Raw genomic sequence first — 14884 nt, 5'->3', positions numbered from 1 at the left:
TAGGGAGCTAGGCTAAAGTATTATACAGAACCCCAATGCTAGGTAGTGGGATAAAAATGACGAGATTAAATATTATTAGGATTGTATTCAGGAGTGTGACCCTGAACAAAGATGTTTTCCCACTTATAGAATAAGGTTAACACCACTCATTGATGGTAATATTACTAAGCATGAAGGAGCTGTTTGTGTTGGTGCACTTAGTACATATGTCAGCAGGTTTAATACCTATTGTAACAGCACCATGCAATCAGCTGTTGGTAAGTTTAAAGTAAATAAGTGGTTATAAATGGAATAAAAGGATTGGAGCGAAACAAGCGTACTATAAAATATCCTAGGATAATATATTTATATTCCACTTGGGAAAAGGTTAGGTTGTACCACCATACCTTTACCCACTGTAGAAAATTATTACAAAATGAATCCAAATAGTACTGCTTGTGATCGCTAAACTTCAATTGATTATAAGTGTAATCTGAAAAATCATTAATACCCACTTGCTTGCTTAATACTAACGTATAGATAAAGAATTAAATCTCCATTAGTGTCACACAGATCACAGAATAGATTGACTATTAGTAATGGCTTTTGTTCACTATTATCGCTAATAAGGTAACAATGTTCTTGTGTTGCTATTGGTTACTATCGGTTTATTAATAAACATGCAATAATAAGTGTCTGCTGTGTATGGAGCGACATTGTTACCAACAATTGCCTTATTTCTATAACTAAATAGTCAGCTTGTCTATTGCAAATATGAACAAATTGTGCTAAAGAGATTAAAGATTAGCAATGTTAACAACAAAAGGTTCCATATTGGATACAGCTTGTAACCGCCAGTCCACTGCAATTCAATGATTTCCCATAAATTGCTGCTTGCAAGTATTAAAATATGCAAACTAGAGAGCTCCCATCAGCTCACTTCCCTCCCTTGACATGTTTCGCCGGGTTTCCGGCTTTTTCAAAATATAACATTTCGAATTTTGTCTTGTAACCACCTTCTCTACTTTACAGAAAAAAATTAAGATGCGGAAGTCTAAGGATCATTCAGTTGCCAGTGTTGGAAAGTATGGGACACTTCAAGAATTCTCATTCTTTAACAAGGTTAGTTCTCTGCTGTAATTAACTTGGAAAATGAGTCTAGTATGAATTCCAGTGCTTTTATTATGCTAGTCTGCTGGTCCCATGCAAATAGTTTGCAGCCTTTCAATCCCTTAATGAGAGCCGATGTACCCAATATATCTGCTGTCCTTTTTTATACAAGGGAGTCTACAACAGCTAGATTGCGCTATGTCCACGTGCCTCAGGCACTCACTGTCACTGTCGGCAAGATCCTCGCTATTACAGGGCTCAACAGGGAACGTCCAGTTGTTAAAGGGAGGTTGAACTCTAATTTTATTGAAGTAAAATGACAGGATGCTATAGCCATTTACAAAAGTGTTTATTTAAAAAAAAAAAAAAGGAAAAGAGAAAAAAAATGTACAGAAAGATTTTAGTGTATAATTTAACGTAGATTTAAAAAAAAAAAGTGTAATTCCAACGTAGGAATAGAAAAAGTTGATTTATTTGCCAAATTGATATAAATTAAAAATACATTTTTAAAAGGGAACAAGGAAAATGTGAGTGCAATGTTCATATAAAAGTACCATGATTTTTTAAAGTGATGGTAAATCCTAGCTTTTGTGAAAAGCTAGGATTTACCATTGGAACAAATATTGCGGTGCCAAGCCGGATGTTCCGCTCGGCTATTGGCTAAGAGATAGAAATGTCACCTCTCAGCCAAATAGCGAAAACAGCGTTCTGCCGGTAGGCTGTATTGGCAGCTCAGTGCAGCGATCGCTTGGAACAAATAAAGGAGCTTTCAGCATGAAGTACAATGGTAAATCCTTGCGTTTCACAAACGCTAGGATTTACCATCATTTTAAGTTTACTAACTGGGCCCTTTCTGCAGTGGTTTGTGTGTATGTAAGTTTTACCATTAAAGGTACATGAAACCCAAATTTTTCTTTCACGATTTAAATAAAGAATACAATTGTAAACAATTTTCTAATTTACTTCTATTATCATTTTTGCTTTATTCTCTTGATATCCTTTCTTGAAGGAGCAGCAATGCACTACTGGGAACTAGCTGAGCACATCAGTAAGCCAATCACAAGAGGCATATATGTGCAGCCACCAATCAGCAGCTAGCTCCCAGCTCCTGAGCCTATCTAGATATGCTTTAAAAAAAAAAAAAAAAAAAAGGATACCAAGCAAATTAGATAAAGTAAGTCAATTGGAAAGTTGTTTAAAAATGTATACTCTATATAAATCGTGAGAGAATTGTTGGGTTTCATGTCCTTTTACACCAGAGGAGTGTCTGTCTAATGATTGAAACATCTCTGTACAATTGTATTACTGTTATGGAAACTTATAAGAGGCACAGATGCCTTCAAGACCTAGCACTTGTTTATTATTATTTTCAGTTTGGTAAAAAATATATGATGTAGTAATTCTGCTTTACCTATGATATTAGAAGCATTGAATAGAAAAAAACAGTACAGCATTAGTCTATTTCTACTTTCCTATTTTAACTTTTTATGTACCCACGTGTGTGTCTTTAGCACTCTATGGCTGTATAACAGTGCTGCTCTATGGCTTTATAACAGTGCTGCTCTATGGCTTTATAACAGTGCTGCTCTATGGCTCTATACCAGTGCTGCTCTATGGCTCTATACCAGTGCTGCTCTATGGCTCTATACCAGTGCTGCTCTATGGCTCTATACCAGTGCTGCTCTATGGCTCTATACCAGTGCTGCTCTATGGCTCTATACCAGTGCTGCTCTATGGCTCTATACCAGTGCTGCTCTATGGCTCTATACCAGTGCTGCTCTATGGCTCTATACCAGTGCTGCTCTATGGCTCTATACCAGTGCTGCTCTATGGCTCTATACCAGTGCTGCTCTATGGCTCTATACCAGTGCTGCTCTATGGCTCTATACCAGTGCTGCTCTATGGCTCTATACCAGTGCTGCTCTATGGCTCTATACCAGTGCTGCTCTATGGCTCTATACCAGTGCTGCTCTATGGCTCTATACCAGTGCTGCTCTATGGCTCTATACCAGTGCTGCTCTATGGCTCTATACCAGTGCTGCTCTATGGCTCTATACCAGTGCTGCTCTATGGCTCTATACCAGTGCTGCTCTATGGCTCTATACCAGTGCTGCTCTATGGCTCTATACCAGTGCTGCTCTATGGCTCTATACCAGTGCTGCTCTATGGCTCTATACCAGTGCTGCTCTATGGCTCTATACCAGTGCTGCTCTATGGCTCTATACCAGTGCTGCTCTATGGCTCTATACCAGTGCTGCTCTATGGCTCTATACCAGTGCTGCTCTATGGCTCTATACCAGTGCTGCTCTATGGCTCTATACCAGTGCTGCTCTATGGCTCTATACCAGTGCTGCTCTATGGCTCTATACCAGTGCTGCTCTATGGCTCTATACCAGTGCTGCTCTATGGCTCTATACCAGTGCTGCTCTATGGCTCTATACCAGTGCTGCTCTATGGCTCTATACCAGTGCTGCTCTATGGCTCTATACCAGTGCTGCTCTATGGCTCTATACCAGTGCTGCTCTATGGCTCTATACCAGTGCTGCTCTATGGCTCTATACCAGTGCTGCTCTATGGCTCTATACCAGTGCTGCTCTATGGCTCTATACCAGTGCTGCTCTATGGCTCTATACCAGTGCTGCTCTATGGCTCTATACCAGTGCTGCTCTATGGCTCTATACCAGTGCTGCTCTATGGCTCTATACCAGTGCTGCTCTATGGCTCTATACCAGTGCTGCTCTATGGCTCTATACCAGTGCTGCTCTATGGCTCTATACCAGTGCTGCTCTATGGCTCTATACCAGTGCTGCTCTATGGCTCTATACCAGTGCTGCTCTATGGCTCTATACCAGTGCTGCTCTATGGCTCTATACCAGTGCTGCTCTATGGCTCTATACCAGTGCTGCTCTATGGCTCTATACCAGTGCTGCTCTATGGCTCTATACCAGTGCTGCTCTATGGCTCTATACCAGTGCTGCTCTATGGCTCTATACCAGTGCTGCTCTATGGCTCTATACCAGTGCTGCTCTATGGCTCTATACCAGTGCTGCTCTATGGCTCTATACCAGTGCTGCTCTATGGCTCTATACCAGTGCTGCTCTATGGCTCTATACCAGTGCTGCTCTATGGCTCTATACCAGTGCTGCTCTATGGCTCTATACCAGTGCTGCTCTATGGCTCTATACCAGTGCTGCTCTATGGCTCTATACCAGTGCTGCTCTATGGCTCTATACCAGTGCTGCTCTATGGCTCTATACCAGTGCTGCTCTATGGCTCTATACCAGTGCTGCTCTATGGCTCTATACCAGTGCTGCTCTATGGCTCTATACCAGTGCTGCTCTATGGCTCTATACCAGTGCTGCTCTATGGCTCTATACCAGTGCTGCTCTATGGCTCTATACCAGTGCTGCTCTATGGCTCTATACCAGTGCTGCTCTATGGCTCTATACCAGTGCTGCTCTATGGCTCTATACCAGTGCTGCTCTATGGCTCTATACCAGTGCTGCTCTATGGCTCTATACCAGTGCTGCTCTATGGCTCTATACCAGTGCTGCTCTATGGCTCTATACCAGTGCTGCTCTATGGCTCTATACCAGTGCTGCTCTATGGCTCTATACCAGTGCTGCTCTATGGCTCTATACCAGTGCTGCTCTATGGCTCTATACCAGTGCTGCTCTATGGCTCTATACCAGTGCTGCTCTATGGCTCTATACCAGTGCTGCTCTATGGCTCTATACCAGTGCTGCTCTATGGCTCTATACCAGTGCTGCTCTATGGCTCTATACCAGTGCTGCTCTATGGCTCTATACCAGTGCTGCTCTATGGCTCTATACCAGTGCTGCTCTATGGCTCTATACCAGTGCTGCTCTATGGCTCTATACCAGTGCTGCTCTATGGCTCTATACCAGTGCTGCTCTATGGCTCTATACCAGTGCTGCTCTATGGCTCTATACCAGTGCTGCTCTATGGCTCTATACCAGTGCTGCTCTATGGCTCTATACCAGTGCTGCTCTATGGCTCTATACCAGTGCTGCTCTATGGCTCTATACCAGTGCTGCTCTATGGCTCTATACCAGTGCTGCTCTATGGCTCTATACCAGTGCTGCTCTATGGCTCTATACCAGTGCTGCTCTATGGCTCTATACCAGTGCTGCTCTATGGCTCTATACCAGTGCTGCTCTATGGCTCTATACCAGTGCTGCTCTATGGCTCTATACCAGTGCTGCTCTATGGCTCTATACCAGTGCTGCTCTATGGCTCTATACCAGTGCTGCTCTATGGCTCTATACCAGTGCTGCTCTATGGCTCTATACCAGTGCTGCTCTATGGCTCTATACCAGTGCTGCTCTATGGCTCTATACCAGTGCTGCTCTATGGCTCTATACCAGTGCTGCTCTATGGCTCTATACCAGTGCTGCTCTATGGCTCTATACCAGTGCTGCTCTATGGCTCTATACCAGTGCTGCTCTATGGCTCTATACCAGTGCTGCTCTATGGCTCTATACCAGTGCTGCTCTATGGCTCTATACCAGTGCTGCTCTATGGCTCTATACCAGTGCTGCTCTATGGCTCTATACCAGTGCTGCTCTATGGCTCTATACCAGTGCTGCTCTATGGCTCTATACCAGTGCTGCTCTATGGCTCTATACCAGTGCTGCTCTATGGCTCTATACCAGTGCTGCTCTATGGCTCTATACCAGTGCTGCTCTATGGCTCTATACCAGTGCTGCTCTATGGCTCTATACCAGTGCTGCTCTATGGCTCTATACCAGTGCTGCTCTATGGCTCTATACCAGTGCTGCTCTATGGCTCTATACCAGTGCTGCTCTATGGCTCTATACCAGTGCTGCTCTATGGCTCTATACCAGTGCTGCTCTATGGCTCTATACCAGTGCTGCTCTATGGCTCTATACCAGTGCTGCTCTATGGCTCTATACCAGTGCTGCTCTGGGGCTCTATACCAGTGCTGCTCTGGGGCTCTATACCAGTGCTGCTCTATGGCTCTATACCAGTGCTGCTCTGGAAAGTTGTTTAAAATTACATGCTCTATCTGAATCATCAAAGTTTTATTTTGATTTTGCAGCCCTTAGATTTGAGAGAGAGAGTATTCTGATAATAAATGGCGCTGTTCTGTCATTTCATCAGTGTATTGTGTGTGTGATTTGGTTATTCTCCTTCCTGCGGCTGCAAGGCTCCTTGTCTCTTTGGTCTATACGATCATATGAGTCATATCTGAGCCTCAGTGTCTGGAAGCCTGGGCCTTCTTATATTAACAAAATCACCTCTGAATACATTGGCTCTATGTTTCAGGTGCGCAGAGTGCTTAAAAGCCAGGAAGTGTATGAAAATTTTCTGCGCTGTATAGCCCTTTTCAACCAAGAGCTGGTTTCTGGTTCTGAACTCCTACAATTAGTCACACCGTTTTTGGGGTAAGTATAAAGCACTCATGATCTTTTATTCATTTAAGCTTTTTTTTTTTATTTCTTTTACCATTTCAATCAGCAAGTGCAACCCAGGTCTGAACCAAAAATGGTCCGGCTCCTAAGCTTTACGTTCCTGCTTTTACAAATAAAGATAGCAAGAGAATGAAGAAAAATTGATAATTTGTGTAAATTACATAGTTGATTAAAATTGCATGCTCTATCTGAATCATGAAAGAAAAAAATTGGGTTAAGCATCCCTTTAAGAGTGGGGAAAAAAAAGCTCAGGAACCATACCGTTCAGCATTTGTTATCTTATGAAACCAAGCATAACATTGTGGTCAAACCCATAGTCATCTATATAGTAAGTAACCTGTCACGCACTAACAATTTGGAGCATGTAATTAATGTATTAAAATGTCCCATTGAGAATGGGTGGTTAAAGCACAGTATCAGCCACTTAATCAGATCTGGTATTAGGTCCTAAAGGCTGATATTAAAAATTCTGATTTTAGAAATATGATCCTTTTTTTTTATACTCTGTTTGGCAAAACCACATTTGTGTATTCAGGAGATATTAATTCTTTATGCTACAGAACTATTCAGTCTATCTGCATCTAATGATAGTCTTTTTTTATTTTTCTGCAGGAAGTTCCCAGAGCTATTCGCTCAATTTAAATCATTCCTGGGAGTGAAAGAACTCTCTTTTACATCGCCAGTAACAAATGACCGGTCCAATGAAGGTATTGGGCGTGAGATTGATTATGCTTCTTGCAAGCGTATTGGTTCCAGTTACCGAGCCCTCCCTAAAACATATCAGCAGCCAAAATGCAGCGGGAGGACTGCTGTGTGCAAGGAGGTACATGTGTACATATACACACCACAGAATAAGTAAGAATTCTAGTTTGCCTGTACACAACTTACACATACTACAGTGCTTGGCACATTAATATGAAACTCAGGAGCCAGATGTAGATATTTGTAGAGTAAGTAAAACGGTAAGAGCCAGAAACACACACGATTGACAAAAATCTAAATTTTAACACTTGGAAGTAGAGCTTTAAAGCGATCTAAAAGTTGAAATAAATATGCACAGACTTACTTTTCTGTTAGCTTTTTGTTTTGTGTATTTTTCAAGCTTGAATTGTATTGCCTCCTTGTGTAGCTCGGTCTAATGTTGATGGCGCATTACAAATGTTTATATTCTTGTCGCTCCATCGTCTCCTCATGTAGGTGCTAAATGACACGTGGGTGTCCTTTCCTGCATGGTCTGAAGACTCTACGTTTGTAAGTTCTAAAAAGACCCCATATGAGGAGCAGCTGCATCGCTGTGAGGATGAGCGGTTTGAGGTGAGAACCTGTGCCCCTGGTAATCTATTTCAAGGGGAGGGCCTGTGAAGGTGTTACAATTATATAAAGTAGCAATAATAATAATGTGCTAGAGTGATTTATTACTGCACTATTACTTGCAAAGAACTGTGTGTTTAACCCTTGCAAGGTTGTTAGCGCCACACAAGCAATGCACTTCTGGTCCAAAGCTGAAAACCGCCACTGAGCCAATATGGCTCATAGCCACTGGTTACTGGCTGTGTTCCTTTAACTATGTGTTTAATGCCAATTGCAGTAAATAAAGGGACATTAAACTTTAAACTTTTTCTTCCCAGACTCAGAGAATACAATTTTAAACAACTTTCCTATTTACTGATATCAATTTTTCTGAATTCTTTTGGTATCCTTTATTGGAGCAGCAATGCACTACTGGGAGATAGCTGGGCAAATTTGTAGGCCAATGACTATGTGTGTATGTGTGTATATATATATATATATATATATATATATATCTCTATCACTCACACACACACCAGATTTTAAAATTCCCATTTTCCTGTTTCATGTGACCGTTGTCAACTAATCACACTTATACGTATACATTGAACTCTTGCACCTGCTCAGTAGCAGCAGGATCCTTAGAAAGTCTGCATATAAAAATACTGCACAATTTGATAATTTAAAGGTACCGTCTACACCAAATTGTTTTAAAAAGATAAATAATCCCTTTATTATCCATTCCCCAGTTTTCATAACCTATATTAATACTTTTTTTTTTTTTTTACCTCTGTGATTACACATTGTATCTAACCCTCTGCAGACTGTACCCTTACCTCAGTTCTTTTTACAGACTTGCATTTTAGCAAATCACTGCTGACTCATAAAAAAATAACTCCACGGGAGTGAGCACAATGTTATCTATATAGCACACATGAACTAGTGCTCTCTAGCTGAGAAAAACTGTCAAAATGCCCTGATAAGATGTCTCCTTCAAGGGTTTAGAAATTGGTATATGAACCTACCAAGGTTTAGTTTTCGACAAAGAATACCAAAAGAACAAAGCAAATTTGAGAATAAAAGTAAATGTGAAATTTGTTTAAAATTGCATGCCCTATCTGAATCATGAAAGTTTAATTTTGACTTAACTGTCCCTTGTTAAGTAAACCGTAAAGATGTGGTGGTGTTTTGTTGTTTTTTTGCTTTTGTATATTCCAACCTAATTATGAAAGTTTAATTTTGACTATGATTTCTTTACACTTATTTCTCTTAAAGCAATTATACAATAAAAAAAATGCTCTAGCATATTATAGATTTTTTTTTTTGTGTGTCTGTTTTAATGATTTAAATCATGGATGGCCAACTAGCAGCCAAGGGCTATATGCGGCCCTCTGTACTAGTGTTTAGACCAGAGTTAAAAAAGCCAAACTAACTAATGTGTGTCATAGTGTTTGTAGCTCAAGGGAAAAAAGCGACTACAAACGTGTGCTCTGGTTTGATCACAACTCAAAAAAGCCCTCTAGAGGTAAGAAGAGCAAACTTGGGATACGCTTCAACCTTTAATAAATCTGCATTTTTGCCACTGGGCATTTTATAAAATACTTGTTTGTTTTAATACCCATACATTTATGTAAGGCTCTTGAAGCTTTAAAATATTGATAAGCGGCATCTGTGTGTTAGGAAGTTGGCCATTGCTGATTTAAATAATTTTGTGGTAGTAGAACTTGCTGTACAAAATTTGCTGTCCTAGCTTGCCAATACTACCACCTATTGGCTTTTTGCAGAAGTGAAAATATTTTCAGATTCACTCAGTTTGTGTGCAACCTGATATCCTATTAAACAGCGTCTCAACATTTTGTAGTAAGCATTTTTTTATTTTTTTTTTATTTTTGCGGGTGTGGAAAATGTATTTCCCTTCATTTTCTATAAAACAGCCTTGTCTAGTTTCAAAATGTATGTTGCTTACTTGTTGCCTTTTTGATTTATTGTTAACATGTGTATGTGGTAATCTGAAACAATTTACTCTGATTCTTCTTCCCCAGTTGGATGTTGTGTTAGAAACCAACTTGGCCACCATCCGTGTGCTTGAGAGTGTACAAAAGAAACTTTCACGTATGTCCCCAGAAGATCAGGAGAAATTCAGGCTTGATGATTGTCTCGGAGGTACTTCAGAGGTCATCCAGCGGCGGGCCATCTACAGGATCTACGGTGACAAAGCTCCAGACATAATTGAAAGCCTTAAGAAGAATCCAGTGACAGCAGTGCCTGTTGTATTAAAGAGGTGCAAAGCAGGGGACTCTGAATAATAGGACTTGAATGATATTGTTTTTAGCCATCTCTTAAGAGAAACCTATTACCATTAGTACACTTTATTTTTTGGGGACTGATCCCTCCTTCACTATCAGTAAAAAAAAAGATGAACTTTGTCTTAGGAATTCATATTTCAAGCTTTTTGAAATGTGGTTTTCACTTCAGCAGATAAAGGCAGTAGGGTTGTATAGGAAAAGATAACAGCAGAAAATATTTATAGATCATTAGTTAAAGGGACAGTTTACTACAAAATTGTTATTGTTTAAAAAGATAGATAACATTCCCCAGCTTTGTATAAACAATATTGTTCTATTAGTATACTGTTTTAAGCCCCTGCAAGCTGCCTTTATCTCAGTCTATTTTATAAGCTTTTCACAGCAAGACAGAGCTAGTTAAAGTGTAACATATAGATAACACTGTGCTTACTCCTGTGGAGTTACAAATAAGACTGCTCTGATTGGCTAAAATAAGAGTCATAAACATCTCTGAGATAAGGGCAAAAAGCCAAATCCCAGCACCTGGGTAAATAGTTTTCAAAGGTGTCCAAGATAATGAGGTAGAGCACCACCTCCCTAAAATATATCCACTCCAAATGATTGCAGCACCACCAGTAGTAAAGTCACAAAATCTTTATTGAGCCATGCTATAAAATGACATTTCGAAGTCTGGCTCAAAGATTTTATGATTTTGTAACTTGACTACTGGTGCTGCTGCTATAATTTGGAGTTGATATAGCCCTGAGATAAGGGGGCATTCTACAGATGCTTAGATACAAGGTAATCACAAAGGTAAAAAGCATATTAACATAAATGTCATTTATACAAAACTGGGGAATGAGTAATAAAGTGATTATCTATCCTTTTTTTTTTGTTTTTAAACACAATTTTGGAGTAGACTGTCTCTTTAAAGGGACAGTCTAGTCCAAAAAAAACTTTCATGATTCAGATGGGGCATGTCATTTTAAACATTTTTCAAATTTACTTTTATCACCAATTTTTCTTTATTCTCTTGGTATTCTTAGTTGAAAGCTTAGGAGGTTCATATGCTAATTTCTTAGACCTTGAAGGTCGCCTCTTAAGAATGCATTTTAACAGGTTTTTCATCACTAGAGGGTGTTAGTTTGTTTTTCATATAGATAATTCTGTGCTCGTGTACATGAAGTTACCTGGGAGCCATCACTGATTGGCTAAACTGCAAGTCTGTCAAAAGAACTGAATAAAGGGGCAGTCTGCAGAGGCTTAGATACAAGATAATCACAGAGGTAAAAAATATATAAATATAACTGTGTTGGTTATGCAAAACTAGGGAATGGGTAAACAAGGGATTATCCATCTTTTAAAACAATAACAATTCTGGTGTAGACTGTCCCTTTAAGCCTCATCTTGAAGACACGGACTCCTTAAGGATATAAACAAACAAAGTGTTCAAAGGAGGGGAGCGTCATTGGTACTTGATCTAAAATATATACACATTAAGGTCATGAAAGACTTTATGACCTTAGTATTTATAGCTTAGGAGGATAAAATGGGTGAAAGTGACATGATTAATGCTAGAAGCATTTTTCACTCAAAGAAAACCCCTAGAACAAGGGGTCACAATCTCAAGGTAGAGGGTAGTAGGTTCCAGAGTCATTTGTGGAAGCAGTTATTTATAGAAATGATGGTTGATTCATGGAATAAACTTCAAAAGAGGGGGGGGGGGGGTAAGGATTGATACTGTAAGGGGAATCTAGAATTTCTGGGTAATGCATAAGGATATCCTAAACTAATTAATCTTACACTTAAGAAATCTGCACAGACGAGAATAGACCTTTAGTTTCTTATCTATTTTTTTCCTTCACAGATTAAAAGCAAAAGAGGAAGAGTGGCGGGAAGCCCAGCAAGGATTTAATAAGACATGGCGGGAGCAGTATGAAAGGGCATACCTCAAGTCCCTAGACCACCAGGCTGTCAACTTCAAACAGAATGATACAAAGGCTCTGCGATCTAAGAGCTTACTCAACGAAATAGAGAGTGTTTATGATGAGGTGAGTATCCCAACGCTTCATCATGCAATCATTTTAATAGACAAGAACCATTTGTACCAACCAATTGTAAAATATAAGTTTTCTTTAACAATTGTGTATGTTTATTTTTTTATTATCTACACTTTTTTAGTTGGTAGACTTGTCAGTCTTGTTTAACAAAAGTGTGCCAGATAATTATATCTGTATATGATAAAAAACAAAACAAATGTGCTAAATCAAAATAAACTAAAAAGAAACAGATTGTTTTAAAAACAAAATAAAAAAACTACTTGTTTTCTTCAATAATGAGCATCTTTGAAACATAGGTTATATTATGACTGATCTAGGAACAAGCAAGTCTGCCTCGGTTATCTATTCACTTAAAGGGACATCAACACCAGAATTTTTGTTGTTTTTAAAAGATAGATAATCCCTGTATTACCCATTCCCCAGTTTTGCATAACCAACACTGTTATATTAATATACTTTTTTACCTCTGTGATTACCTTGTATCTAAGAATCTTCTGACAGCCCCCTGATCACATGACTATTTATTATCTATTGACTTTAATTTTAGCCAATTGGTGCAGTGTCTGCCACAATTCACAGGCGTGATCACAATGTTATCTATATGGTTTACAGGAACTAGCTCTCCCGTGTTGTGAAAAGCAAATAAAAAAGCATGTGATAAAAGGCAGCCTTCAAGGGCTTAGAAATTATCATATGAGCCTTCCTAGGTTTAACTTTCAACTAAGAATACCAAGAGAACAATGCAACTTTGGTGATCAAAGTCAATTGGAAAGTTGTTTAGAATTACATGCCCTATTTGAAACATGAAAGTTTTTTTTTTTTTTGTACTTTACTTTCACTTTAATAGTAACCAGCCTAGAAGTTTTATGACGTCCGACTAAGATAAACTTTTCTGCAGAGGCTCCTCCTCCCTGTAAGGCTGTGTCTGGAAGTAAAGGACATTGCACAAATGTAGTGTAAAAAAATAAAAGGTCAAATCCATTTAAATAGATTAATACATATTGCAATTATTTCTGTTAAAGGGACACTGAACCCAAATTTTTTCTTTTGTGATTCAGATAGAGCATGCAATTTTAAGCAGCTTTCTAATTTACTCCTATTATCAAATTGTCTTCATTCTCTTGGTATCTTTATTTGAAAAGCAAGAATGTGCGTTTTAGAAGCCGGTCCATTTTCTTCTACAAGATATGACGAGTCCACGGATTTCATCCTTGTGGGATTTATCCTCCTGCTAACAGGAAGTGGCAAAGAGCACCACAGCAGAGCTGTATATATAGCTCCTCCCTTCCCTCCACCTCCAGTCATTCTCTTTGCCTGTGTTAGTAATAGGAAGAGGTAAAGTGAGGTGTTTGTTTTAGATTCTTCAATCAAGAAGTTTTTTTATTTTAAAATGGTATCGATGAGTACTATTTTCCTCAGGGAGAAATGCATTAAGGACGAAGAAATTTTTCTGCCCTGAGATTGATGATCTTAGCAGACGTTACTAAGATCCATTCTGGTTCCCACAAAGCTTCTGAAGGTAGTGCAAGAAATATCTTCAGTGTGGAGAACGGTGTCATGCTACAAGCAGCATAGAGGTATGTTTAGTCTTTTATTTCTGAGGAAACTTGTTATATCAGAACTGGCTGACATTTTTACCTGTAAGGGAAGGGGTAAGCAGTAGACCTATATGACTGAAGGTGTTACTGAAATTCCTGTGTGTTATGTGTATTGCTACTACGTTTTTGTATAGCTATATTGGGGCTTGGCACTGGGAGAGGCAGCTTGACTCTTACATATTTAATATGGAAGGGGTCAGAAGGGCTGCAGTGATATGTAATATGCTTGTTAGGAGTACAGAAACCACATGGCTTATTTCAAACCGCTTCCCATGCGGTTAGGCAGACTGTTGATGCGACATCCATGATGGGCGTGGCCTATTTCGCACGCTCAGATGCGCAGTTTTCTCTGTCTAAGAAGGCAGCAGGCATTAACTCCAGTGGAGTCTAAAGTTGTTTTCCAGTCACCGGATCATTGTTGAGTCAATTTTGAGTACCCTGAGGGTAGGTAGGCGCCACAGCAGAGCTATGGCAAGGTGCAGGGGCTGTTTTCATTATAAAGTCTATTTTTTCAATTAAAATATCTCTTTAAAGGGTGATTTAACCTTATGGGGTGCAATAATTTTTGGCAAAATTTAACTGTTTTATATAATCGTTTTGTAATAAAAATAGTTTTTTGGGCAGTTCAGAAAAATTGTTGCGCTTTTATTTCTTAAAGGCGCAGTACGTTTTTTTTTTCAAAAAGTTTTTTGAATCCGTAAATAAGGTGATTTACGACTATTGTGGCTATTGCTAATCTGTTTAACATGTCTGAACTTGAGGAAACTCCTTGTTCTATGTGTTTAGAAGCCATTGTGGAACCCCCTCTTACTTTGTGTACCTCTTGTACTGAAAGGGCCTTACAATGTAAAAAGTGTATTTTATGTAAAGAAAGTGTACCTAAGGATGATTCTCAGTCTGAAGAGAATCGGGAAATGCCGTCTAATTCTCCCCAAGTGTCACAACCTTTAACGCCCACCCAAGCGACGCTGAGTTCCTCAAATGCGTCTAATTCTTTTACTCTGCAGGATATGGCTGTAGTTATGTCAACTACCCATACAGAGGTATTATCTAAACTACCAGTGTTACAGGGTTAACGCAGTAGGTCAGGTATTAATGTGAATACT

The 14884-nt window shown here is 39.3% G+C and overlaps 1 protein-coding gene across 1 annotated transcript in view; it reads left to right on the top strand.

Annotated features, from left to right (window-relative positions):
* Window positions 1–14884, top strand: part of SIN3B (SIN3 transcription regulator family member B) — a 115199-nt gene that overhangs the window by 17135 nt on the left and 83180 nt on the right. Inside the window, exons 8-13 of the mRNA XM_053702892.1 lie at window positions 1012–1101; window positions 6400–6518; window positions 7158–7368; window positions 7743–7859; window positions 9878–10116; window positions 11988–12171. Coding sequence (XP_053558867.1) covers window positions 1012–1101; window positions 6400–6518; window positions 7158–7368; window positions 7743–7859; window positions 9878–10116; window positions 11988–12171 — 960 coding nt within the window. The remainder of the gene's footprint in view (window positions 1–1011; window positions 1102–6399; window positions 6519–7157; window positions 7369–7742; window positions 7860–9877; window positions 10117–11987; window positions 12172–14884) is intronic.

This window comes from Bombina bombina, chromosome 2, assembly GCF_027579735.1.
Source record: "Bombina bombina isolate aBomBom1 chromosome 2, aBomBom1.pri, whole genome shotgun sequence".
Taxonomy (NCBI): domain Eukaryota; kingdom Metazoa; phylum Chordata; class Amphibia; order Anura; family Bombinatoridae; genus Bombina; species Bombina bombina.
Note: the sequence above shows the minus strand (reverse complement) of the source record. Positions and strands in the feature narration are given on the sequence as shown.